Source organism: Ursus americanus, chromosome 1 (assembly GCF_024610735.1).
Source record: "Ursus americanus isolate L20-20 chromosome 1, mUrsAme1.1.p, whole genome shotgun sequence".
NCBI lineage: Eukaryota > Metazoa > Chordata > Mammalia > Carnivora > Ursidae > Ursus > Ursus americanus.
The window spans coordinates 107,250,684-107,276,286 of record NC_142127.1 but is presented as its reverse complement, the minus strand read 5'-3'; the positions used below and the strand labels follow the sequence as shown (position 1 = coordinate 107,276,286).

Sequence of the window (25,603 nt, the reverse complement as noted above, 5' to 3'; positions counted from 1 at the left end):
GAGTCCTGCTCTTGGCTCCCTGTCTGCCCTCCAGGCCTGTGGGACGGAGGTCCTGCCTCCACAGCTTCACTGGGCGTGGCCCACGCTGCCGTCTCTTGGATGCCCTCCTGCGGGATTATACCGCGTGGCTTAGATGCCTTCTCTGGAATAGGTGCGGCTGGAATCACGGCAGTGGCTCCACCCACGTGGGGTGCGGGTCTCTGTCTGGGTCGAGGCCGAGACTCCTGGCCACTTACCCTCCAAAATCTAGGGGAGATAGCAAAGCCCCTGTGCTTAGGATTTCAACATACGGCTTTGGGGGAAAACGAGCATTCAGACCTGAACACCGAGGGAACTGGGAAGCTCAGAACCGCGGGAAGTCCCCCTCCCCCCTCTTGAGTCACAGGCCTGGGTGCTCGCAGCCCCAGGGGGTCTGGGAGGGCAGCGCCCAGACCTGCATGCAAGGTGGGCTCAGAGCCCAGGACCAGAAGCAAACACCCTGCACCGTCGTCAGGTCTCCTCCCCCCGTGCCGTTGACTCATTGGGAAGGGTCCCGAATCCCAGAAGGTGTTCCCGGGATGGATTCTGGGTGTGTCTGTCTGGTCAGTCTGTCCCCTGCGTCCCCGCGGGTGGGAAATTCTCTTTGGATGCCTGTTCCCAAGGCATGCCCAGCGCTTCTGTCCTGGCACCGGGAGCCTCACCTGTCCGCCTGCTGCCGTTTGCTGATGCTAAGATTAAGAGGCCCCCATGGCGGCAACATGACCCCTTCATTCTGGCTTTCCTGTCCTCAGTCACTGGGGAGTCCACCACCATGGGGGACCTCCTCCTGAACCAGCCCCTCGGTCAGTGTCACAGACTGGCCGCCTTCCTACTACGGTCATTTCCTTTTTGTTTTAAGTTTGTTTATGCATCTAAATAATCTCTATGCCCAATGTGGGGCTTGAACTCACGACCCCCGGATCGAGAGTCAAGTGCTCTTCTGAGATAGCCAGGCTCTTTTTTTTTTTTCCTTTTTTTGCACGTAGCCATTGTACGTTATTGGATCTGGTGTATTTTTTACTTTACAAAATATACAGAGGAGCCAAAAATGCAAAGCAGTCAGCAGCGTTGTGATGAGCAAGGGGGCTCCCTCGGGCCGGTCCCCTCAGGTCCTGATGCATGGGGAGGCTGAGCTCCGATGAGCAAGGAGCGAGCAGGTGGCCTCGGGGCAGGAGTGATCACAGGCGGGGCGGGTCCTGTGGTCCCTGCGCTCTGGGTGTGCTCGGGCATCTCTGGGTGGACTGAGGAAAGCAAGAGGCTGTGGGTCCTGGGCCCAGATGCCGTGCCTGCCTCCCCCTTCCCCTTTCTTCTGCAGCAGCCACTGGATGGCCCCTGACTCACTCCGTGCCTCCAGGTCTGGAGGAGATGGCAAATGAAGACTCAGGTTGTAGCCGCCAGGGAGGGTATCGCCTGGGACGTCTCTCACCCACACTCCCCTGCCCCGGCCACCACCCATACAGACAGGAAGGAAGGAGAGGGAGGAATTCCAGGCATGAGCCAGGCCCTCCCGGGATACTGAGGAGAGTATGGAAACCTCTGGGGCATGTCCAAGGAGACAGCGTCTCCTGAAGAGCTTGGGGTGGCAGACCTGTGGCGCTCAGAGCTAGGGTCTGGCCCGCGTGCACTGTCCCTGACAGTCTGCAGACCTCTCTGCACTCTACCCCGGCCCCCTCTGACCTCACCGCTGGCTCCCTCCACATTCTTGTCCCGCCCCTACAAGGCTCTCAGAGGCCCCGGTCTGAAGGGCCAAGCAGTGCCATGGGCAGAGGAGCCTGTCTGAGAAGGGAATCTTAGCGGAAATGCGTGAGATCAGGGATGGGGGAAGCGCCATAGCGGGAGGCATTCTGTCTAGTGTTGTAGTCTCTAGAGGGGGACGGGTGGTGGAGAACCACTTATTTCCTCTAGGAGGGGCACCCTCGGCACAGAGGGTCAGGCAGGAAGGGGATGGGAGCCGTTGGGAGTGGGCAACGCCCCACAGATACGCTCTGTCCGTGCCCTGGCCCCTTTGGCCCCAGCAATCTGGATCACCGATCCCCTACAACCCCCCGGGCAGGGCTAGGATGAGGACAGACCCGGGAAGAGAAGGAGGAGTTCCACCAGGACTGGGGCTAGAGCATGCCCCCCCCCAGGACAACGGATCCCCTCTCCCGGGGAGCTGGAGGACACCGTCAAAGAGCTGCACGGACCTCACGATGTTCTCGCCCTGTAGCTGTGGTGTGAGAGGCAGTGTGGGGAGCGAGGGGTAGAAAGAGCTTGTCAGAGACACGGAGAGGGACACTCAGAGACAGGCAGCAAGGAAGGAAACCCCCACGGAGACCCAAAGGACGGAAGGGACAGGCCTCCCACTCACGACATGTTTTTTGGTAATCTCTGTGGCGGGCATGGGTCTCAGACTCTGGACCCCGAGACCAAGAGTCACAGGCGCCACCTGCTGAGCCAGCCGCACCCACAGCTGTGGTCACGTGTGCATCCACGTGCATCAGGCCAAGCTCAGTTGCCCTGAAGTAACTCCCCACCCGAAGGGCAGCCTGAAAGAGGGATTCTTTCCCTCCATTGTCTGCTGTTCGCTTCAGAAAGCCCAGGAGCCCCAGGCAGAGGCGGGGGCGCAGGGGTGCAACGCGAGTCCCGTGGCAGCTGGCCGGGGGCAGCGGGCGCCATGGTGGGCCCCACGGCCTCGGGCCCTGTTGGGTGGGGGTGGCTCTGAGGCCGCAGGGGCCCTGCTCTGCCTCCGCCCAGAAATGCCTTCATACTTTGTTCCCTCCCGTCCTTGCGTGGGCAGTTACACGGCCACAGGGTCGTGGCCCTTCCATCTCACTGCTCAGCATGGGACACACACTTCCACGTTTAAAGACCAAAAATTATGCATCTGTATCATTTCCAATGCACGTTTTAGGATTACGAGATGTTTTACTTAAATGCTTTGATTTTTACCTCTTCTAAGGTGAAAAATCTTGGTTCTTTGCAATATTAATATTATTTGTTTATGCTACAGACACTGCAATGTTTTCAGGGTGATAGTACTGTCATTAGCATCAGGACCATGCCTGAAGCTTGCCGGTTTCCCTCTTGTTTTTGCACCTTTCCCAGCAAAGAGATAAAGTCAAAATCTAGTATAACTGGGACAATTGGTTTTCCTGGGTGCTTAGCTCACCGACCCGACGTACAAACTCCTTTATTTACTTTAATTTCCACAGATGGACGGTTGCAAGGTGGCTTTGCTTATGTGAAACCTCTTACATGACTTCATTGTCAAAACCGTAAAATAAGGCACGGTTTGGCGTGAGGAGCACAGCTGCAGGGCCGGCACGGCGGCCAAGCCGCGGCTCCCCAGGCAGGTCCCCTCGTGCTGGACGCCCATGCTGCTTCGGGGCTACGGCTGAGAGGTGACATCACAAGGAACAACCTGTCGCTCGGGGTTTCCGCGGCGTGTGTGGGATAGACGTCGAGGAGTGAGGCTGCCGGCGCCAGGGGAACGGCACGCGGGACTCGTCCCCGCAGGGGCTGCAGCCGGCCCCCTGACCGGCCGCGGTCAGGGCTGGGATGGGCCAGCCTGCCGGGTGGGGAGAGGGAGCTGGGGTCATTTGGGTTTGCTTTTTTTTTTTCTTTTTCTTCTGGATTTCTGTAGCTGATGAGTTCTTTCCAATTAGGAATTTTAATCCTGATACTCTTAATGTTCAGTCACACCTTTTTTATTGAAGTAAAATGGACTGTTACGACGTTAAGTTCAGCATTTTAACCGTTTCGAAGGGTGTAGAAACCAGAGTGTGCGGTTCAGTGGCATTTAGTATATTCACAGGGCTGTGCCGTCAAGCCCCTGCCCGCTCCCAGGATGTTTCTGTCGCCCCAGAAGGAGCCCCGTAACCACGTGACGGTCACGGCCATCCCCCAGCCCCAGCCCTGGCGACCATTCCCGCTTTCTGTCTCAAGGTAAAATATTTTTGCAAGTGTTAAATGTTATAAGCATTTTTACCCAGTATGTATTTTGTTTTTTATTGTTCCTGAATTTTGAGTCATATTCAGAAAGGTTTTGTCTATTCCCCAGTTACAGAGAAAAATCACCCATTTCTTCTAGTACTTACTTCGTGTTTACACTTAGCCATGTGATCCATGTGGAACTCGTGTCTGTGTACAGTGTGACCTACGGGTCCCACCTGGGCTCTGTCCGCACTTGTCAGCAAAGCCATCCTTTCTGCACCTTCCTCGCTGACTCCGTGTCGTGGGCGCCGGGGTCCGGCTGTGGCCGTCCCAGGTCCCCCGGGCCACCACCTGCATGTGGCCCCCCGCCCGGGTTCCGCGCCAGACGCCGCGCGGGGCTCAGCCGCAGGCAGGCTGCTCCCTCACCTCTCTCCTTTTTAAGGTTCTTCCTGGCTATTTTTGCTTTTTTTAAAAAAATTTCCTCCCATGTGAACTTTATAATTAATTTGTTTAAATCTAGGAAAAAAACCATTCTGATAGGACAAGGATGGCATGAAATGTATAAACAGACTCGTGAAACACCGCGTTCTGCTGCTGGAGTCCACCTGGGGTCTTGAAGGTACGTCGCAGGTTTCCTCACACCGGCTCTCATACCTCTTGTGCGGCTGACACGCAGGAATCTGATCTTTGTGTTGCTGTTGGAAGCGGGGCATCTCTTCCGCTGCGTCTTCTAACCCTGCATGCAAAGCGCCCCCGTCCGCTGTCCGAGCAGCCTCAGACCTGACTGCTGTCCCGAGCAGCCCCTGTGCGGCCAGCCTGCCTCAGGAGGGGGTCAGGGGGTGAGGGAGGCCGCGGGGCAGGTGCAGCAGACCCACCCAACCAGCACCGCCTCTCCCATCTTGGGCACCGGCCCGGGGGAGGGCACGAGGGGGCCGGGCAGGGCTTGGAGGAAGCAGCAGGCCTTCCTGCGCAGCCGACTCCCAGCAAGGCGCGTGCACAACAGCCTCGTCCATGGGGATTCCTGCTTCACTGGGAGGCAGGATGGGAGGGCAGGGCCAGCTGACCTCAGTGGTCCTCAGCCACACGTCTACAGAACGGGACTGAGAGGCCACATCGCAGCCCCTCTGGCATTGTGTTCCTGCGGCCGAGCAGGAGTCAGGCCCGCCTGGGGAGAACGTCCTTGCATCAGAAAGCAGGGAGTGGGGACTGCCCGGAGCTGGCCCCGAGGTGGCCACGGTGGAGCCAGGGACGGGGTGGAGGCTGTTGTTGGCCAAGAGAAGGCATCGAATGGCCCAGCTGCACTGTGGGCCGCGCCGGGCAGGACGGCTGAGGAACCCGCCACTCGTTACCGATGCATGTGCGCAAGTGTGACTGTGAGCGCGTGCCTGTGACCCTGTGCGTGTGTGTGCGTACGTGTGCGTGCGTGTGCATGCGCGCCCCATCATGGCACATGGCAGCAGACCCCTCACCAGGGAGGACGCTGGGACGCTCCTGGGCTTCACGTTTATCACACTAGGCTCACCGCCTCTGTGCGGCCCCTGGGCAGTAGCATGGGACAGGCACAAAGAAAGCAGATGGGCCATCCTCCGTGGCCGTGACACTTTATTGGAATTGAACACACACACACCAACCTTCCTGTTCGTGGGCTCGTGCACTCTTAGGTCAGTGTGCCGGCCTGGAGCCCCGCGCCCCTGGTCCCTGCCACACAAGGACCCTGCCATGGGAGGGGGACACACTCCTCCGTCGAGAAATGGATTGAACGAACAGCACATAAGCTTTATGCCCTCTTTGCAAGGTTAGTGACACCCCGTGGCTCCTGCAGCCTTGGCCAGGCCAGTGTCACCTTCTGACTCCATGAGTAGGGCCCACTGCCCACAAGGACCGAGGCCAGCTCATGTCCTGGCATGGTTCCCCTTCACGGAGGGGACCCGGGCATCAAGTGAGAGCCTGGTGTTCCCAGCTCCCTTCCTTTTGGACCGGGAGGTGACCCTGACTTCCTGGCTCCAGAAAGAGGACGAGCAGAGTCTCCAGGGGAAGGGGAGCAGCAGGGAAGGCACTGAAGCCCAGCTCCAGACCAGGGAGGCCCCCTCTGCTGCCCCTTCCAGAGGGTGTGGGTCTGTGGGCGAGGGGCTCAGGGCAGGGCCTCCAGCACAGAAGCGGGGCTCTGAGTGTCAGAGCCTTCCCAGCCTGGTCGAGGAGGACATGGATGCTCTTGGGGGCTCAGGGCCTTCTGGGTCGGAGCACCGGGCTTCAGCCTGCGCCGGAGCCCACAGCTCATCTCTCCGGCAACAGCACGAAGAAAGCAGCCTTCAGGAAGCGGCCGAAGTTGCAGAGTGCGGCCACGAGCCAGTGGGAGCGGAAGCCGGGCTCCGTGCTGACCACACACTTGAGGACGTCGGTCTGGAGGCAAGAGGGCACAGTTAGAGAACAGACCACCTTGCACGGGACATCAGCCAACTCTCATGAGGGGTGCCTGAGGCCGTCAGGGAAGGTCTGTGGTCTGCTCTGGACCATGGGAAGGAAGGGAGGAGCTCGAGGTGGGCAGAGGCCAGCAGACGGGACACTGCCCAGCAGGGGACTGCACCACCATCCCCAGGCCAGGTGCCAGCTCCCCACACGGCCACCTGCCTACGGCCCACAGGGCCACAAACATCCCCGCGTCCTTCTGCCTTGGCACGATGGAGCCTGGGGTACCAGGAGGCCACCAGTCCAGCTGCACTCTCCCTCAGACAGGATGGGAACTGAGCTTTCCAGAAGCTGAATGAATGGACGTTCCTTATTTCTTTCTATTCCTGCTAAGAAACAAACTATTTTCTCTACAGTCTGGACTTTGACCATGGTGTCAACCAGAGTCCTTGCTGGCTCCACGGAGAGGACAGCAGGAGGAACAGAGCCTCGGGTGTCTCTGCTGAGGAATGGCCACAGCCGCGAGTCATCCTGGAAGCAATCCCCTCCCGCCAATGCCAACTTCAGATGAGACCACAGCCCCAGCCACTGCCTGACCTCAGCCTTCGGCCCCAACCTCAGCAGAGAGCCAAGCTCTGTCGTCCCAGCCAGTGAGCATCACACGCCCTTGCCCACCACCCACGATAGAGGAGAAAACAGAGACCTCCTGTAGGGGGGCTGGCCCCCCACACCCAGTGCCCAGCAGCCCCCAAGGCCTGGCCGGGGCTGGGTGGACAGTTGGGGCACAGAGACTGTGGTGGTAGGACTCACGCACCAACCCCTGCGGGCTGACCCATCCTGGCATCGGCACGTGGTTGGATGGGGGTAGGGGGAGCGTGCTCTGGGCAGGGACAGGATTTTCCCTCTCATGGGCCTGGGGGCCCACATCTGCAGGCCAACTTCTGCCACGCAGGGGCTCTGGGGCCACAGGCCTTTAGCCCTGGAGTTGGGGGCGGGGGAGGCTCTGGGCGAGGAGGGAGCAGAGGACAGGTCAGCACCGGAGTGGGGCAGCAAGAGCAGCCCTAGGCCTGGCAGCCCAGCCCTCACCCCTCCTCCAACCCCTAGCAGCCCCCCAGTGCAGGCGCTCAGGCTTTCCACCAACTCCACCCCCTCCCGGCACCTCGGGCTCCCCCTCACCCATCCACCGCGCCTTCGCAGCCAGGGTGCCAGGGTCTTGCGCACAAACTCCCCAAGGCAGTCGACGAGAGCGTGGACCATGGCGGGCTGGGCCTGCCGCACACAGTCTACGGCCAGCCCCGCGGCCACCGAGTACAGGGACACCACCTTGCCCCATGTGATGCCTGCAGGAAGAGAGACAGATGCCGGTCAGCAGAAAGAAGGCCACCACAGCCCTGGCTCCAGTCCAGCCCTCAGGTCACATGAAGCCTGACACTCGGAGCCACCTCCCCCACCATTCCGCTGACAACCACCCCTCCCCGCCCCTCCCCACCTGCACAGGCGCCAGCTGACTGCGGGGCGCAAGCCCCCGCCTCCCACTGCGGGCAGTCCTGCCGCCCTCACGGGTAGCTCTTCGGCGGAGATTTCCCAAGCCTCCATCGTACACCTGCTCACCTGTGCCAGAGCCCAGGCCAACCTCGCCCAGCCCGCCATCCCCCGGAGGTGAGGACAGCAAGGCCGTTCAGGAGGGAGGAAACTGAGGCCAGGGGTGAGGTGACTAACTGACCTGGAGCCACATACTGTCCAGGGAGCGGCTTCAAGGCACGCCTGCCCCTGGCCTGTCTGTTCTGAACGGCCGTGCGAGGCCACCAGGACACTGTCTACGTGAAGAAGCTGAGGCCCGTGAGCGGCATGACCATCCCCAGACCACGGGGCTGCTGGGGAGCAGAACCGTGACGCAGCCCGCTGGTGGGAAGAGGCCCCGAAGGACAGCGCGGGGAAGCATGCCCACCAAAGCCAGGGCGTGGGCTTCCTTCGCGTATAAGGAGTTCACAAGTCAGCGAGAACAAAGAGAAACCAGATGAAACGGGTGCTTCACAGAAGAGCAACTACAAATGCATCAAACATCTGAAAAATGTAAAATGTCTGCCCCACGAATAACCAGAGAAACCAGGACAGAGATTGCAATCTGTCAGATCAGAGCTGCACGTGTCAGTGTGGGCTGCACCTCGGGGGCCGCGGGGACAAACAGCCGGAGGGCGCCTGCAGGCTCTGGGCAAGGCCACGCCATGCACGCCCCGCACGCGCCGCCTCGGTCCTGGCAGGACGGGAGCCCGCAGAGGCGGCGGCAGATGGCACACCTGTGTGCAGCGGCCAGGGCAGCTGTTCCAGAAGCCTCCATCAGCACCATACACCCTGGCTCTCGAATGTTCACGGCGCTCCGCTCACCGTCGCCAAAAGGTGGAAGCGACCAAACACCCATCAATGGAGGACGGCAAAGCAAAGGGCCGTCCATCCCTACCAGGGGATAGGACTTGGCCATGGAAAGGGCTGGAGCCCTGACACCTGCCACCGCGGGGGGGCTTGGAAACACGATGCTCAGTGGAAGCAGCAGACCCGAAAGGCCACATATGCTGTGTGGGTCCATTTACATGAACCGTCCAGACGGTTAAATCCAGGGAGACAGAAAGGGGGCAGGGGTTGCCGAGCGCCGGGGGAGGGGTGCAGAGTGAGGGCCGAGTGGGCTCCGGGTGTCCCTGCGTGGCGATGAGAAACGGGGTGGGGGGGTGCGGATCACAGCTCTGTCAGTGCACCGAAGGCCACCGACAGCCCACTTTATGACAGCTAATTATTGTGTAAGCTTCATCTCCATAAACAGAAAAATTTTAAAGCCCATAAATTGGGCCCCATCACGCTCCTGCCTAAAACCCTCCCGTTACTGTTCCTTTCCATCTCTTTCAAAATAAATCCAAGTTGCGGAGCCCCGCCCGGCTGGCTGTCGGTGGAGCTGTGACCGCTGACCTCGGGAGTGTGAGTTCGAGCCCCACGTTGGGTTAGAGCTCACTTAAGAAAAAAATCCAAGTCTGAAATCTCACCGGAGCCCCTGGCCCCCCGAGGCCCCAGACCCGCCACCCAGGTCCTGCACTCGCTATCCCCACGGCCACGGGCCGGGCCATCAGGGCCCCACGTCATGGTGACGGTGGTCTCCTCAAGGTGAGCACCCCGTCCTGTGCCGCCGGAGGGAGGCCGCACGGCCACGGGAGAGGGCAGCAGCACGCGAAGGTCTGGAAGGCGCCGGCACGCGTGCTTTCCAGGGGGCGGGGTCTTGGGGTCTGGGTGTTTTATTTCTCACAGAGATATTCTCTCGCTACCATAAATTGGTAATAAATTACTATAAATTACAGTGGCATTTCATGTGTTCCCCAGCTCTGGCTCAGCCCCCACCGCTAGCCCGGCAACCGCGCACGTCCCTATTCTAGGTGTTGGGTCTGGCTCCTTGCACGGGGCACAGTGTCCGCAAGGTCCAGCCGTGTGGTCGCGGGTGTCAGCATTTCCGTTCTCCTACGGCGGCGGGAGGGTCCGCCGTGTGAAGACACCGCATCTTGCTCCTCCGTTCATCGGGTGACATCGGGTGACGGATGCCTGGGTTGTCTGCACGTCGCGGCTGTTCTGAGGGACGCGCTCTGAACATCGGCGTAGCAGTCTGCACGCCCCGAGTGCTCACTCCTCACGGCAGAGTCCGGCGGGGGGGAGCTCCATCCGAGCTCAGCCGCGTTGCCGGCAGCCGCGCCACACCGGGTCGGACGTACACGTCCTCGCCCGTGCTCGTGCTCATCTGGCTGATTCCCGCCATGCTGGGGGGTCCACGGTGGGGCCTCGCGGTGGTTCTCCTGTGTGTCACCCTCGTGGGCTACTGGCCAGCTGCATATCTTCCTTGGAGAAACGTCTATTCTGATCCTTTGCTCATTTTTAGTATTGGTTTCTAAGAGTTGTTTATCTTTTGCATTTTCTGATCTTTCTGTGGTAAAATATTTTGCTCTTGTAATAAGAAGAAAAAAACAAAACTCCTGCCAACTTTTAATCAGGGAGGGAAAAATCAGTGTTTCCTCTGAAGGGAGCTGAGCAGCCAAAGGGCCAACGCTGCCAGGAGCAGTGCTGGTGGCTGCTGCCTCCTACGGGAGCCCCGCCGCTCCGAGACGCCTCCACAGATCCCTGCCCTGTGGTCCTCAAGCCGCCCCTGTCGCCAGCCAGAGCCCTGACTCAGGCACTGCCCGCACTGCCCGCACCCCAGGGGGGGCTGCCAGGAGGAAGAGGGCATGCAAGGTGCCGCGTGACAGTCAGTGTGTGCCAGGCCAGGCCACCTGGGAGGGGCCGCGGGAAGACCAGGACCAAGGCTGGCGAGCGCCTTACGGCTGGGGCTGACCCTGTGGAGAAAGGGGGGTGGACGAGGAGCAAAGGGGAGGCCCGGCAGCAAGCGGGAGGGTGGGCGCGGCAGCCACAGCTGGCAAGGGGCACGAGAGCCAGGTCGCAGCAGAGCGGGCGGGTCTGCAACCCCACGCTCCACGGAGCCCCGCTTCTGCTCCCTTTTCAGGTGGCTCTAGGTTCAGAGATGTTAAGAAACCAGTTGCAGGTCACACAGCCAATGAGGGAGCAGCTGCCCCAGAGCCCCACAGGGGTGGGCGCAGCTGTGAAGGCTGCCAGAAGAAAGGGGTGGGAGCCGGCCCTGCGGGCGCTGAGTGGCTGAGGGCACTTGAAAGTGAAGGGGTATATTCTGCCCCGTCTCAAATGAAAATCACGAGACTTTAACTGAACTCCGCAAGTGGATCGAGCTGCTGGTGGCCTGTGTCCATCATTCCCATCCCTCCCCCGTCCCAAGGCCTTCCCTCGTCCTCCCAGAGCCTTTCTGAACCTCCTGGGCCTGTACCGCACTGAGCAAGGCCAGGCAGGTGGAATGGGTCCTCCGTGTTGGGCCCCCGGTCCTCTGTCTCCTGCCCACATACCAGCCACCACCCGGGGACCTAGCGGGGCCTCCCGGCTCAGTCCCAACCACCAGCAGGCCAGAGCTGCATTCTCAGAGATAAGCCTTCCTTTTAAAGCCAGACCTCGGCTCGGCTCGTAAACCAGCCTCCCGACAGTCCCGAGACAGACGCAGGGCGGCCACCCACGCACAGCCCCAGACACAGGAGCCCGAGCAGGGCTGAAGGTGGTCACCAGCCTCCAAGGACGCCGCACCCCACAGCCTTCCTTGGCCCCGCCTGCTGCCTCCACAAGGCACCTTCCCAGGTCACCCTCACGGTTCCCCCGAGGACCCGGGTCAGGACTGTTAGAGCGCTCTGAAGGAAGCTGGCCCTCCCACCAGCCCACCCAGGCACCCCCGTCACGATGTCCTAGCCTTGCTGACCTCTGCCTGGGGGAGGTCAGTGCTGACTGGTGGCAGCCCTAGAGAAGGCCGGCTTCTACAGAGGGCCGTCCCATGTCTCCACTGTACCCACCAGGAGTCGGTGGGGCCTCCTTGGGAAGGGACACTAGAGGTCGACATGTAGTCACCCCAGAAGGGTGCTGTCAATGCGGCTGGACATGAGCTGGGCTGGGGGTCCACCTCTGATGGGGTGAGGCAGCCCCTCTACTCCATCTCCTTTCCCCTACAATGGGGGCAGGTGTTCCCCTGCAGAGTGTGGGCTACATTTGCAGGGGCTGGGCACTGTGACTCCCCCTGGTGCCCCCCACCCTAACTCTGCTGCTGTCCCAGTCATCCTACGGACAAGGAAACCAAGGCCAAGGTCACTCAGCTGGTCAGCAACAGACCCAGAACCGCCTCCCAGAGGAGGGGGTGTGAGGCCTCCCTGCTGCCTGGGGCCCTTCCAGAAAGCACCAGAGGGAGGGTGGCCCTCCCCACTTGGCTCATAACCACTCACTCCCTCTCCAGCTGGGGTGCAGCATCTGGGACTGCCCGGCTCTGCGGCCCCAAGCTTTCCCTCCCTGAGGGCTGGGACTGGCTGTCCCAATCAGCACCTCGAGGTGCTGGGGAACAGCGGGGTTTGCTGATGGAGGAGGTGCTGAGTGGGGCTCTGGTGGTTTAGATGGCGGAACACAGGGACAGACTCACAGAGTGCAGGTACGAGGATGCGACATGAGGTCACAGGTGGGGTGATGAGGTCTATGGAGGTCTACGGACAACAAAGAGCCCAGCAGGGTTCCAAGGAGGGGCCCTGGGGACAGAAGAAGGTTTAGGGGGGAGTCCTGTAGCCTCCTGTGAGCCTGGAGGTGGGCGTCCAGACAGGAAGCACAGGAGCTGGACCTGGGGGTGTGGGCACAGAGAGAACGCGGCAGGACACATGTCACCTGCTGCTAGGACACGGATGGGTACCAGGAGGTTCCCAGGTGAGTGTGGGCCAGCCAGGTGAGACAGGTGTGTTGCAGTGCCCCGGAGACTCCCCAGCAAGCCACTGCACCCGGGCTCATGCCCTCATGGATCCTCCCCTTGATGTGGGCTCCCCCTCCCCCCACGACGTGCCTTTGACCAACAGAATTCGGCAGGGCGACACTGTAACTTCCGAGGTTACATCACAAGAGCCTGGCAATGCCCACCCAGGCTGTTTGTGACCCTCCCTTTGGGACCTGGTGCCGCACCGTGAGAGGCGCATTCCTCAGGCCCCGGGCCACGTGCAGGACACGCTGGGGACAGCCTGGCCACCCTCCAGCCAACAGCCAGCACCAACGGGCAACCCAGAACGTGCAGTCCACTGCACCCCAGCTAATGCCAGTCAGAACTATGCGAGAGGCCTGGGGCCAAGTGCCCACCCGACCCACTGTCCTCAGAACCTGGGGAGGCACCGCACATCACTGTTTGAGTCAAGCTTCTGGGCTGGTCTGAGCAGCAGGAAGGTGGGTCCGGGACCTACGTCCTGCAAGCTCCCAGTGCCAAAGGCCCTGCTCTGGCCCACAGACCCCAGTCCACACCAGCACTGTGGGCGCCCCGGGGTGGGTGCCCAGGCCTACCTCCAGAGAAGATCTGAGACGCCACAGCCAGGAAGGCGTCGGTCACCACGGTCTCAGACTGCAGGGAGATGTTCAGCTGGCGAGCGACGTTGCGGTAGACGCTGGGCCGGATCAGCTCCAGCTCGTCCCCTAGGCGGTCACACAGTGGGGTCAGAGGTGGCCGTGCCTGCCTGTACCCAGCCCCACTGTCACGCAGGCCTGGGACCAGCCCACTGCTCATGGCTCATGGCCACAACTGGCACTGCACAGGCCTGACGGCTGACCCCCACTCAGCCTGTCAAATTCCCACCCTCACTTGACCCCAGCATGGCCCCTGGGGACAAGAAGACCAAGGAGGTGCTGTGGGCACCCCCAGACCTGCCTCTGCGGCCCACCCCTTCTGACAAGCTAGTCACCCCCCACCCCCACCCAGGGCCAAGCTGGCTGGGCCGGTGGGGCGGGAATCCCAAGGAGGAACAAGGGCCGTGCCTGATGGGTGACTCACGGCCCACGGTGAGCTGCCCGGGCGGCAGGCAGACCGGGCAGGCAGCCAGAGCCCCGCACGGGCAGAGGCGATGCCAGCGACCCCACACAGGTGGGGCCCCCGCTGCTGCCTCAGAGGGGCGTCCTCCCTCAGGTCCCCGCACGGCTCTGTGAACCAAGCAGCTAAGCCATCGCCCGGGGCCACCAGCACCGCCCAGGCTCAAACCTGGGTTCCTGGTGCCAAGTGGGTGTGTCTGGATGGGCGGCCACACTCAGGAGAGGAAATGCCCTCTCGCCGGCCCGCCCGCTGCCCGCGCTAGCTGCAGCGCCCCTGGCAGTGATGTGCTGGGAATTCCACACAGCCCTCGGACTGGGTGTCCCCCGGCCCAGTCACTTACGCAGCCAAAGCAAACAGGGAAATGCTGTGGACAGGACAGCCCGGGCCGATAAGGGCCTCCGCGTCACCCCTGGGGCCAGCTGCACTCCATCCAATTAACTGAGATCGGGATGCAGAGGCTGGAGGGCGATGGGGGGCCGGGGGCAGATGGCATGGAAATTCCCAGGGCAGGCCTGGCCCTTCCCACACGCAGACCTCGGGGCTGCTGGGGACTGGGCCCAAGACACTGACCCTGGGGACGCGACCCAGGCCTCTTCCTGTGTGCTGCTGCACCAGGAGCTAGGTGTCTCTGCTGGGGGGGCCGGGAGACAGTGCCCGCCATGAAGAGGCTCAAGCAGAGCAGCTCCAAGAGCAGAATGCAGCAAAAAGGCATAAACGAGAGCGTTCTGGGGGTCCAAGTCAGCCCCCTCCTTAGCCATCTGCCAGGGCTGAGTCCCAGGGACTAGACTGAGCCTGACGCTGGGGAAGGACCTCGAAGGCCCTGCTCCTGAGAAGGCCAGTGCTGATCACCTGGCCAGTCCCTGCTCCCCAAGACCAGGCCTGAAGCATTGGGGCTCTCAGGGTGGGACACAGGGGACTGAGGGCACAGAAACCAGGCTGGTCAGAATGTACAGCCTGAGGCAAGGCTTTTCAGAGAAGTTTAAACAATAGGGGCTCTGGGCCCAGGGCAGAGGCAGCCCCCAGCTCCTGCTCACAGACAAGGAAACAGACTGGGAGGCTGGGGGCAGAGTCGCAGAGCAAGCCAGGACAGAGCAAGACCTCCTTCTACCTACCCCAAGGGTGGGGGGGGGTTCTTGGGAGACCAAAGAACCGTGTTCTCCAGGGCCCTCTAGAATGTCCCCCCGGTGCCATCCCCACAGCCCAGCTGAAGAAACAGCCATCAGCGGCTGACCTCATGGGAGTCCAGGTCCTCTGGACCCCTGCCTGATTCCCCAAAGCCCACTGGCTCTCCACACCGAGAAACCTCTCCCCTCCCTTGAGGCCCACGTGGGCTACCATGCCCCCTGGCAATCTTCTACCCTCATGGAATCTGTGTGCCTGCCCACCCCCGGCCCCACTCCTGGGCAGCTCGGTCTGCACAGCCCTGCTATCAGGGTCCACACAAAAAGGGACCGCAGAAACTGGTGTCGGCCTGAGAAGAGGCAGGGGGTCCCCTTTCACAGAGCACCCCCTCCAACCCTGGATCCTGGGCCAGCCTGTCCCCACACTCTGTGCGGAGAGCCACCCCATCTGGGCTCCATCCTTGCTCGCCAGGCTGGCCCCACCCGCTCTGAGGTCTAGACCCCGAAGAAGATGGAAACAGCTATTGTGCTTTCTGGGGACCACACTCCAACCAAGTACCCCCAGGTGTCTGAGCATGACCAGCTGGCCAGGTGGGATTTGGGCTGCCCACACCCATGTGGCTTTGCCCCTCCTGGGGCACCAAATTTCCAGAGAGAACTCTACCAGGCCTCCCCATCAAGAGGAAAGAGCAGTGGGATTTCAGGCAGGAGCTGCAAAGACCTACTTTCCAAAACAAACATCGGGACACGTGGTCCCACAAAGGATTTCTTTGCCCAGCTCAGTACAAGGGTCACTCTGGAAGTTTAGCGACCAAGACAGTACTCTTCCCGGAGCTTTCCAGTCTTTACGGCCAGAATGTCTGAAATCTAGGCTGAGCAGGCATATTGGGAAGCTCTGTGCGGGTGGGCAGGCGAGCCTGAGGGGTAAGGAAGGGAGTGTGGGTACGTCTACCTTGCGCGAGGCTATCCCCAACACCCCCGCCAGCCCCCTCTCTGCCCGCAAAGGAAACTGAGGCCCCGCAGCGGAGGGCGCCTCCGAGGGGCCCGCCAGCCAGGCCCGCACTCACCCAGGCGCAGCAGCACGGCGCACACCTCGGCCAGGCGGCCTCCGGGGGCAGGCGCGGCGCGCTCGGGCGCGCTCCAGGCGAGGCCGGCGCGCAGCAGCCGCGCGTGCACGAACTCCCGGCCGAGCGCCTTGGCCTGGGCCACCAGCTCCTTGTCGGTGGGCGAGCGGTCAAAGGCGTCCATGATCTCCGCCGCGAAGACCGAGGAGCGCCGCAGCACCTCCATGGCGGGGACGCGGGCCAGGGGCGCGGCACCTGCGGGGAGACAAGCTCAGCGCCCCGGCCTGGCTGGCGGCGGGGAGCCAGCCCCGGGAGGAGGTCGCCCCGCGGGGAGGGCGCCGCGGAGCGCGGGGAAGGGGCGCGCGGGACGGAAGGGCTGCGGCCGACTGCGAGGGACCGCTCGTTTGGGGGCCCCCAATCTTTAAAAACATGGTGTCACATTCTTTTGAATTACAAGTTAAATCACAAAGATCCCCCACGGCGCCCGGGATAGGAAGGACCGCGGGGGGATGGCGATATGCTTTGGGGCCGCCGTGCCCGCGCTCGAAGACGAGTGCGCGGGCGGCGGAGGCGCGGGCGGGTGACAGGCGACGGCCAGGACCCGGCCCGGCCGCGCGCTCCGAGAACACCCGCCCCCGCGCCTCGCCGTCCTCGGTGTTTGTCCCGGGCGTCGCCGTTCCCACGGCGAGGTCGCCCTGCTCACCTCTCCCGCGGCATGTCGCGCGCGCGGGGCCGGGGAGGGGCTCTAGCCTCAGGATCTACTGGCCGCCGTCTCCGCCGACCTCGATCCTTCCATCCAAAGCGGCGAGGGCGCGCGCCCGCCCCTCGCCAGCTCGTTCCCGCCTGGGCCCGGCTGGCGCGCGAGTGCGCGGGCCTCCGCGCTCCTGGGGGGTACGGCGGCGGCGTCGCGGCGAGGGGCGCGCGGGGCGCACAGCGCGGCACTCTGCCGGCGAGAGGCGAGGCTTGGGGCTTCGCCTTCTAAGGAAAAGGCAGCCCCCGGGGCGGAGCCGCGGCCCAGAGCTTCCCCGCCGCCTCCCCGCTTAAGGAGGACCGAGCGAGTTCCCGGTAAGGCTCGGAGAGGGCCACCGGGCAGGAGCGGCCCCTGCAAGGCCCTGTGATGGGAGCCTAGCTCCGGCACCGGCCGCCTGGGTTTACACCGGCTCCGTGTTCTTGCTGTTTCGTAGAGGTTCTTTACATATTCTGGGTATGCCCCCCTGGTCTGGCACATGGTTCTGTATCGTTGATGGGTACTCGAACCTGTACCGTACTGAAGACACTGCAAAAGTCTTCTGCCACTCGTGGTGCGCTGTTGCTTGTGATGAACGGGAGTGATTCTCAGTGAAGTCCGATTTATTCGTCGTTTCTCTTAGGATTAGTGCTGTTTCATTAGGATATTCTATGTTTTCTTTTAGAAGCTTAAATGTTTTACCATCTATGATGGGTCACTGTTCTAATGAATAGTGTCCTAGAGGCCAGAGCGCTTTTTTTTTTTTAAATATGACTATCCAGTTGACCCAGCATCATTTATTGAAAAGACCATCATTTTCCCCTTGAATTGGAAAAGAGCCTTCATCATAAATGAAGTGACTGTGTATGTGAGGACCTGTGCTGGACTCTCTTTCATCCCCCTGGTCAATTCCTCTATCCTTGAACGTGGACACGGTTCAAACACCAAGATCAACCAACCTGCTCTAATTCACATACATACAGCATTTCCCCCAATAGCTGTAGAATATGGGTTCTTCCCATGGGCACATAGAATCTTAATCAAAATAGGGGCACCTGTGGAGGCACTTGGGTGGCTCAGTCAGTTAAGGGTTTGGCTCAGGTCATGATCTCAGGGTCCTGGGATCGAAGCCCACATTCAGCTCCCTGCTCAGTGGGAAGCTTGCTTCTCCCTCTCCCTCTGCGGCTCCCCCTGCTTGTGCTCTCTCTCACACACTCTCACTGTAAATTAAATAAATAAAATCTTAAAAAAAAAAAAAATAGGGGCACCTGAGGACACCGGGGTGACTCAGTCAGTTAAGCACCTGCCTTCAGCTCAGGTCATAATTCCAAAGTCCTGGAATCAAGTCCCTGCATCGGGCTCACTGCTCAGTGGGGAGTCTGCTTCTCCCTCTCCCTCTGTTCCTCCACCCTGCTTGTATGCTCTCGCTATCTCTCTCAAATAAATAAATAGATAATCTTAAAAAAAAAATAGGGGCACATAGCTGGCTCCACCGATGGAGTGTTTGACCCTTGATCTCAGGGTTGAGAGTTTGATCCCCATGTTGGGGCTTTTTTTTTTTTTTAACTTAAAAATAAAATCTTTAAAAAAAATGTTATTCAAAATAGATCATATCCTGGGCCTTAAAATCTCAACAAATTTCAAAGGACTTAAATCATACAAGTTTGTCCTCTCTGAATTAAATTAAAACTCAATGTCAAGGAAACTATTAGAAAGCCTCCAAGTGCTTGGAATTTAAACATCACACTTCTAAATAATTAAGGGTCTAATAGTAAATCACAATGGAAATTGTAAAATATTTTGAAATGAGCAATAGTGAAAATATGACATATCAAATGTGGTGGGATGCAGGTAAAGCTGTGCTTAGAGGAAAATGTATAGCTTTAGAAGAAAGGTTGATAATTAATGCTCTAAGTTCCAACTCAAGAACTAGAAAAAGAACAAATTAAACCCAAAGGTGAAAGGAAATAACAAAAACAAGAACAAAAATTAATGAAACACAGCAAATATTAGAGAAAATCAACAAAGCCAAAAGTTGTTCTTTGAAGAGATTAATAGAATTCATAAACACCTAGAAATGTAGAGTAAGAAAAAGAAAACACAAATTCCAATATCAGGAATGAAAAAGAGGACATCAAGAGATACTATAAACATTAAAAGGATAATAACGGGCACCTGGCTGGCTCAGTTGGTACAGCATGAGACTTTTGATTTTGGGGTTTGAGCCCCACATTGGGTGTAGCGATTACTTAAAAATAAAATTTAAAGGGGCGCCTGGGTGGCTCAGTCAGTTAAGCCTCTGACTCTTGATTTCAGCTCAGGTCTTGATCTCAGAGTTGCGAGTTCAAGCTCTGCATTGGGCTCCATGCTGGGTGTGGAGGCTACTTAAAAATAAATAAATTAATTAATTAATTAATTAAATTTTTAAAGAGAATAATAAGAGGATAGTATGAACAACTCTATGACAATAAATTTGAAATTTAAATGAAACACAATTTACCAAAACTGACATTAGACGAAGTAGAAAATCTGGGTAGTCCTATACCAATTAAATAAAATTGATCCATAATTTAAAAATTTCCCACAAAGACTATTCTAAATTCAGATGGTTTCAGGGGCACCTGGTTAGCTTAGCAAACCTCAATCTGAGGGTTGTGAGTTCAAGCCCCATTGTGGGCACGGAGCCTAGTTAAAAATGATAATAATAATAATAATAATAATAATAATTAGTTGATTAATTCAGATGGTTTCATCGGGGAATTCTTCTAAACAGTTAAAGAAATATCACCAACCTTACACAAACCTGTCCGGGGACTAAAAAGCAAGCATATATTTACCACTTCATTTTGTGAGGCCAGCAAAGCATTGATGGCCAAACCCAGCAAGAACATGACTAGAATCTAGGAAAGCTACGAAGCCTCTGTCTGCCCTGGCTTCTCCATCCATAGAATACAGAGAATAGCAATACCTACCTTTTCGGGTTGTTGAGAGGACTGCATTAGCGAACCCATGTTAAAACTCGCTTGTTTCATAGGAAGTGCTTGGTAACTGTTAGTCGTTTTTGCAGAAAACCTATAGAGTTCTGAAATGTGAGTGTGCGTTTCAGTGCAGGAGCCGAAGCACCAGGTCAGAGTCTGCCCCTGGCATCTCCCTCTTTTATTTATTTTTTTTAAGATTTTGTTTATTTGTTCTTTTAGAACGAGAGCGTGAGTGGGTGGAGGAGCATAGGGAGAGGGACAAGCAGACTCTGCGCTGACCCTGCCATGGGCTCATCTGCAGGGCTTGATCCCACGACCCTGAGATCATGACCTGAGCCGAAATCAAGAGTCAGATGCTTAATGGACTGAGCCAGCCAGGCACCTCTGTCTCTGGCATTTCTTCAGAGCACTTAGGCAGGGACTCCCTGTATTTTATAGATGGGAATATGGAAGCTCAGAATGGAAAGGGACGTGCTCAAGGCCTCACTGCAGAACTGGGTTTAATCAGATTGTGAACTCTGGAGTCTGACCCTGGGGTCTGGGGAATGTACCTCTGGCCAGGGAAAAACCTGTGTCTGCAGACAGGAGACAGGGGTGCTCCCTCCTGCTACCTTCCCACCATGTGGCCTCAGGCAACTTCCTGCCCCACTCACAGCCTCCTATACAAGATGAGATTCCATTCACTGCTTCCTGTCTCCTGGGGAGGCAGATGGGTGCAGAAAGACTTCGTGGACTCTCACCAGGGAGTGACAGATGACTGGACATAACTGATAGATGCCTATGTTTAGCACAGTCCGTTCGGTCCAGGAGATGCCAGGCTTGGATCCAGCCATGCCTGAGACCAGTGGACTTCTCCTGGGACATTTTAGATCAGATCAAAGCCATGTCTCAGAATGTTCAAAACAGAATACTGATAGCACTGAGGAACTGGAAATGACCCAAGTATTTATTAAGAGAGGAAGTTAAACCAATCCTGAGTAGCTCCAGCACAAACCCTTACCCAGACCTTAAAAAGGCTGGGTCATGCGGGACTTTGTTGAGATCTTCTTGTCCCTTGAGACCTGGAGGAAGCCAGCCCAATCCACCCAGCCCTGGCCCCCAGTTCCCCAAGACTGCTTAGACACTCCTCCAGTGCCCCTTGGTCCTGATTTTCTGCCTCTGCAGAGCTCTTGCTCTGCACTCTCCTCTTGCAGCCGACCCCTCCGTCTGCCCTGGTGTTGACCTAGTGTGGAACTTGGTCCCTGGCTGGTGCATCCCTTCTGCACTGGCTTGAGCATATGGAGATTTATTGATCCCACCAAAATTTCCAGGGAGAGTGGGGCGCCTGGGTGGCTCAGTCGGATGGGTGTCCGACTCTTGAATAAGCCTCAGGTCTTGATCTCAGGGTGGTGGATGGAGCCCCCTGCTTCTGGCCCAGCATCGGGCATGGCATCCACTTGAGATTCTCTCTCTCTTCCTCTCCCTCTCCCCCCCCCCATAAATAAATAAATATAAATAAATAAAAATGTCCAGGGAGTGTCAGGCATGGCTGGATCCAAGAGTCTCTCCTTCATCTGTGGGTCTGTCTGTGCTCCTCTGTGACGGCTTCACTCTAGCAGGTCACTACAGGGGTAGCCGAGGACAAGGTGGGCCAGGAGGACATGAGACGGAGTCCCCAAGAGCTGTGCCACAGCCTGCCACTCACATACCCGGGTCTGGCCTCCTGAAAGCCCAAAGCATCGCTGACAGTAGGCACCCTCACTTAGCATCACTTTGCGTCTGTTCCTACCGGGCACAGCACACCCTTCCTTCCCAGGGCCTCAGGGCTCCCCCTCCCACCCCACTCCGCTCAGGTGTTGCACAGGGGCGCTGCTCCTCCTGGACCCAGGAGCAGGGGCCTGGGGGCTGCTGTGACTGTGGCCCCTGTCCCTTTCAGTGGGCTCCCTGGATCAGCTGTTTTTAGGGGTTCATGTTTACTCTAAACCCCAAGACCTTGTCACCCCTGTTGCTTGAGGTCCAGGATGTGTACCTCTCACCATTAGTTGTCCCCGTGGTGATGGGGTGCCCCATGAGCTTCTCTGGCAGGAAAGGAATGTGTGTGCTCAACCTCCTGGAAGGGGGTCAGGAGCCTCCAGAAAAGACAGAGGAGGAGAAACAGCCCTCCAGACCCCACCATCTCTGCAGGGGGTTCAGCACAGGGCCACGTCACCAAGTGAGGCTGGTGGACACTAGAGCAGGAAAGGAGACAGGATCCTGACCAGAAATTTATAGCATTCTTGAACCCTGGAGACATTTAAAGAGTCCCAGAAGCAGAAGCTAATAAAATGGTCAAGTGGACAGCAATCCGCAAAACCTTGCGGCTTGGCCCAGGCCCTGGGGGGAGGTTATTGCCCTGCTGCGAGATCCAGCGCCCCAGGAGGGGCCCTTGGAGGTGATGTGCATGGTCCACGGTGGGCTGGCTCCCAGGGCAGCCTCCCCTCCGTGCTTCTGTGGTGCCCCACCCCATCCCAGGGACAAAGCGGGCGAGGACGGTGCAGAGCCCAGCCTCAGAGCAGCACCCACCTCCCACACTGTTGCAGGTGTGGAGGGGGTCCCCCAGGTGCTACTGCAGGGCGGGTAACCCTCACTGCCCCTTCAGGGGAGCCAGGTAGGGCAGAGGCTGCCAGGGCTGGTGTCCACTCCCTGCCCCCCCTCTGCTACAGCAATCCCACAGTAATAGGAGGTGATCAGAGGGGACTTGGGTGACAGAGGCCGTACCTCCAAGTCTCCTGGGGCTGAGGCCTGGGGGGCCATCACCCCGTGCCCAGACTGCTCCTTGGGCTGGCCCCTCCCTGTTTTTCTCTAGCAGCTCAGGCTTCTTCCCAGGGATCAGAGCCCAGACAGAGGGTTTGGTATATACTCTGATAAGTGCTGAATAAACAGCCAGGGGTCAGGGGCACGGAGGGGTCCACGTGCCTCCCCCACACCCCCTGCCCCGCCCCTCCCAGCTTGCACGTCTGGAAGGGCCTCACGTGGGGTCAGTGGGACCAGCCGGTCCGGCTGCTTCTGTTACCCCTCTGCCGGCGCCACCATTGTCCCCAGCAGCCCTCGGTAGTGTATGTTATAGAATGTTTAAGATAGGGCCAGTGTGCCAGGCACAGCGACGCGGCCTTGTTTCCATGTGTCTGTGCTTCCCTGCTCGCCAAGTGGGGCCGGGCAGCTCCCCCTCAGCTGTGGGGCGTCTGAGCTCTTGAGGTTTTCGAGGCACAGAATTTGCCCATTTCCTCCAGGGTAGTTATTTTTTCTCACTGGCTTGTGCATAGTCTTTATATATTCTGGGTGGTAATCTTTTGTCTGTTAAAAATGTCGCACATATGGGCACCTGGGTGGCTCTGTCGGTTAAGCGCTAAGGTTCTGCCTTCGGCTCAGGTCGCGGTCTCGGGGTCCTGGGATGGAGCCCTGCGTCAGGCACCCCACTCAGGGGGAGTCTGCTGGTCCCTCTGCCTCTGTCCCTCCCCCACCTTGCCTGCCCGCTCCCTCTCTCTCTCTCTAAGTAAATAAATAAAATCTTTAGAAAAAAATGTCACAAAGATCCCCCTAGGCCGTGACCCCTCCCTGGGGCCTTTGGGCAGGGCTACCCATCCTGCCTTCCTAAACACGAGGCCCAGGCTTTGTTCCTGACCTTCCGATGGGGTGTTTAAAATCCATTTTTGTGGATGTCAGTAAGAAAGATGTTAATTTTCTTTTTTGTTCTCAAAACTGGGTTGCCAGTTTGTCCAGCACTTCCTGCTGAAGAAGCTGGTGCTTTTCCAGGACTTTTAAACTCAAAGCTGAACCTGAGTCCAAGTCTATACCGCCTCCGGCCAGCCCTACTTCAATTGCTCCCGCCTGGGGAGGTGGGCGGGTGGGGGCTGAGTGGGTGACGGGAGGGGGGGCACCTGTGGTGACGAGGGAAGTGACGCATCACTGCATTGCACACCTGACACTAATATTACACTGTGTGTTAACTAACTACAATTTTTTTTATTTTTAAAGATTTTATTTGTCAGAGAGCGAGCACAAACAGGGAAGGGGGAGTGGGAAAGGGAGAAGCAGGCTCCCCACTGAGCAGGGAGCCCAATACCAGGGCTCCATCCCAGGACCCCGGGATCATGACCTGAGCCGAAGGCAGACACTCCACCGACTGAGCCCCCCCCCCCCCCTCGGCGCCCCTCTGTTGGACTTCTCTGTGGATATAATGCCATCTATCCATAAGGGCAATCTTGTTTCTCCCTTTCAAATACTCTGTTCATTCGCTCCCTCCTCTTCATCCTCGGCTTTCTTGCACTGACTAGAATCCTCACTGTAACACTCAACAGAAGTCGAGGTTTTGGCATTGTTTCTTATTCCTCATCTCCGGGGGACACAATTCGATAAGTCCATTAGTACGATGTTGGTTAAAAATATGGGAAATGTTTTTGTCTGAATGAGAGAATATTTATCATGTATGTGTTAGTTATCCTGAATTTTTATCATGGATATGTGTTGAATATTAGCAAACACTTCTCCATCTCCCAAGATGAAAACAATTCTTTCCCCCTGTGTGTGTGATAACTTACAATGTTTGGCTTTTCCAATGTTAAAATCAACTTACATTCCCATAATAAAAGTAATTTATTCTGGACGCCTGGGTGGCTCAGTCTGTTAAGTGTCTGCCCTTGGCTCAGGTCATGATCTCTGGGTCCTGGGATAGAGCCCCAAATTGGGCTCCCTGCTCAGTGGGGACTCTGCTTCTCCTTGTCCCTCTGCTGCTCCCCCTCCCACTCGTGCTCACTTTCTCTCAAATAAATAAATGAAATCTAAGAAAATAATTTATTCAAGATTAATCAAACACAGTTGGATCCAATTGCACTAACAACAATCGCTCATACTTGTAACTACTTCATACGTGTACTGACACTTGGCACAACGAAGTCTACTTTTACGCCTTGTTTGCATCTATTGTGTACTGTAATGAAAATTATGCGCATCCATGATTTAAAGAATTTAATAGCTTTATGAGGTTTTGGATGAAAGCATCCGGCCCAGGCCCCCTCTCAGAAGCACCATCTCCAGCCCACGGTTCCTTTCAACGCAGGGCTCTGAGCAGCTCTGCTTTCTCCTGCGCTGCATACGCCCACTGGTTTGCTACCTTGGAAGGTGAGGAAGTAGCCCCCCCACCCCACCCCTCACCTACTTCCTGGCTGCTCCACCTTCTCGTCCATAGTCTCCGCTCCATCTCTGGGTCTTTGGTTCTGGTTTCTGGAAGAGTTCCTTAATTTTGTCCTCCCGGCTTTCTATCCTGATGCTCCTTTCTCGTCCTTTGTTGCCTTAGCAAAGTTTCCTGTTCTCTAGTTTATGGACACAGTATCTTACCTTCCTGAGGGTCATAATGTTAAGGGATTTGGGGGTGGGTGGCATTCCCATGCTTCTAGTTTTGCCCCCTCTCCCTGGGCACCTCTCCTTCTGATTTGGCCCCTCCCTTCTGGGAGCGAGGTGCTCCTTGACTGTCCTTCCAAGTGGCCAGGAAAGTCCAGCAGCTCCTTATGGGGCGTCTGGATGAGGTCTGGTGACTGGCCTACCTCTTTCTTGGGAACCCCAAGTGGAGGTCCTTCTCCTGGGTGGTCTGACTTCTCCTGAGACAGTTCCTCAGGTCTCTTGCTTGGGGTGAGGGTGGGGGTCCCTGTCTGTCTGGCAGCATCCTGGAGCAGAGTGCAGGAAGGGGGACCGGCGTCCACAGGTTGGGAGCCATCTCTCCTTGACACCCTCTCCCGGCCTCATTGTCCCTGACGTTCCCACAGCTGGAACCTCTCAGACCCAGTTTCTCTGGAGAACGGGTCTGATCTCGTTTTGTCCTGGGGGCAGGAGGCTTGGGAAAGGCTGCCCGGCCTGGCTGTGGGGGGTGGGGAAGGGGCGTGGGGAAGGGGTGTGGGGTCCGGCCC

General features: G+C 57.9%; 1 protein-coding gene across 1 annotated transcript; it reads right to left on the bottom strand.

Moving 5' to 3' along the window:
* Positions 1-5,503: 5,503 nt before the first annotated feature.
* BOK (BCL2 family apoptosis regulator BOK) lies at positions 5,504-16,931 on the bottom strand. The gene is made up of 5 exons (XM_045795850.2): positions 16,684-16,931; positions 15,984-16,235; positions 13,276-13,404; positions 7,516-7,679; positions 5,504-6,333 (listed from the first exon to the last, which is right to left on the bottom strand). The coding sequence occupies exons 2-5, from the start codon at positions 16,204-16,206 to the stop codon at positions 6,208-6,210; spliced, it is 642 nt and encodes a 213-aa protein (XP_045651806.1). The 5' UTR covers positions 16,207-16,235; positions 16,684-16,931; the 3' UTR covers positions 5,504-6,207.
* Between the last annotated feature and the right edge of the window lie 8,672 nt (positions 16,932-25,603).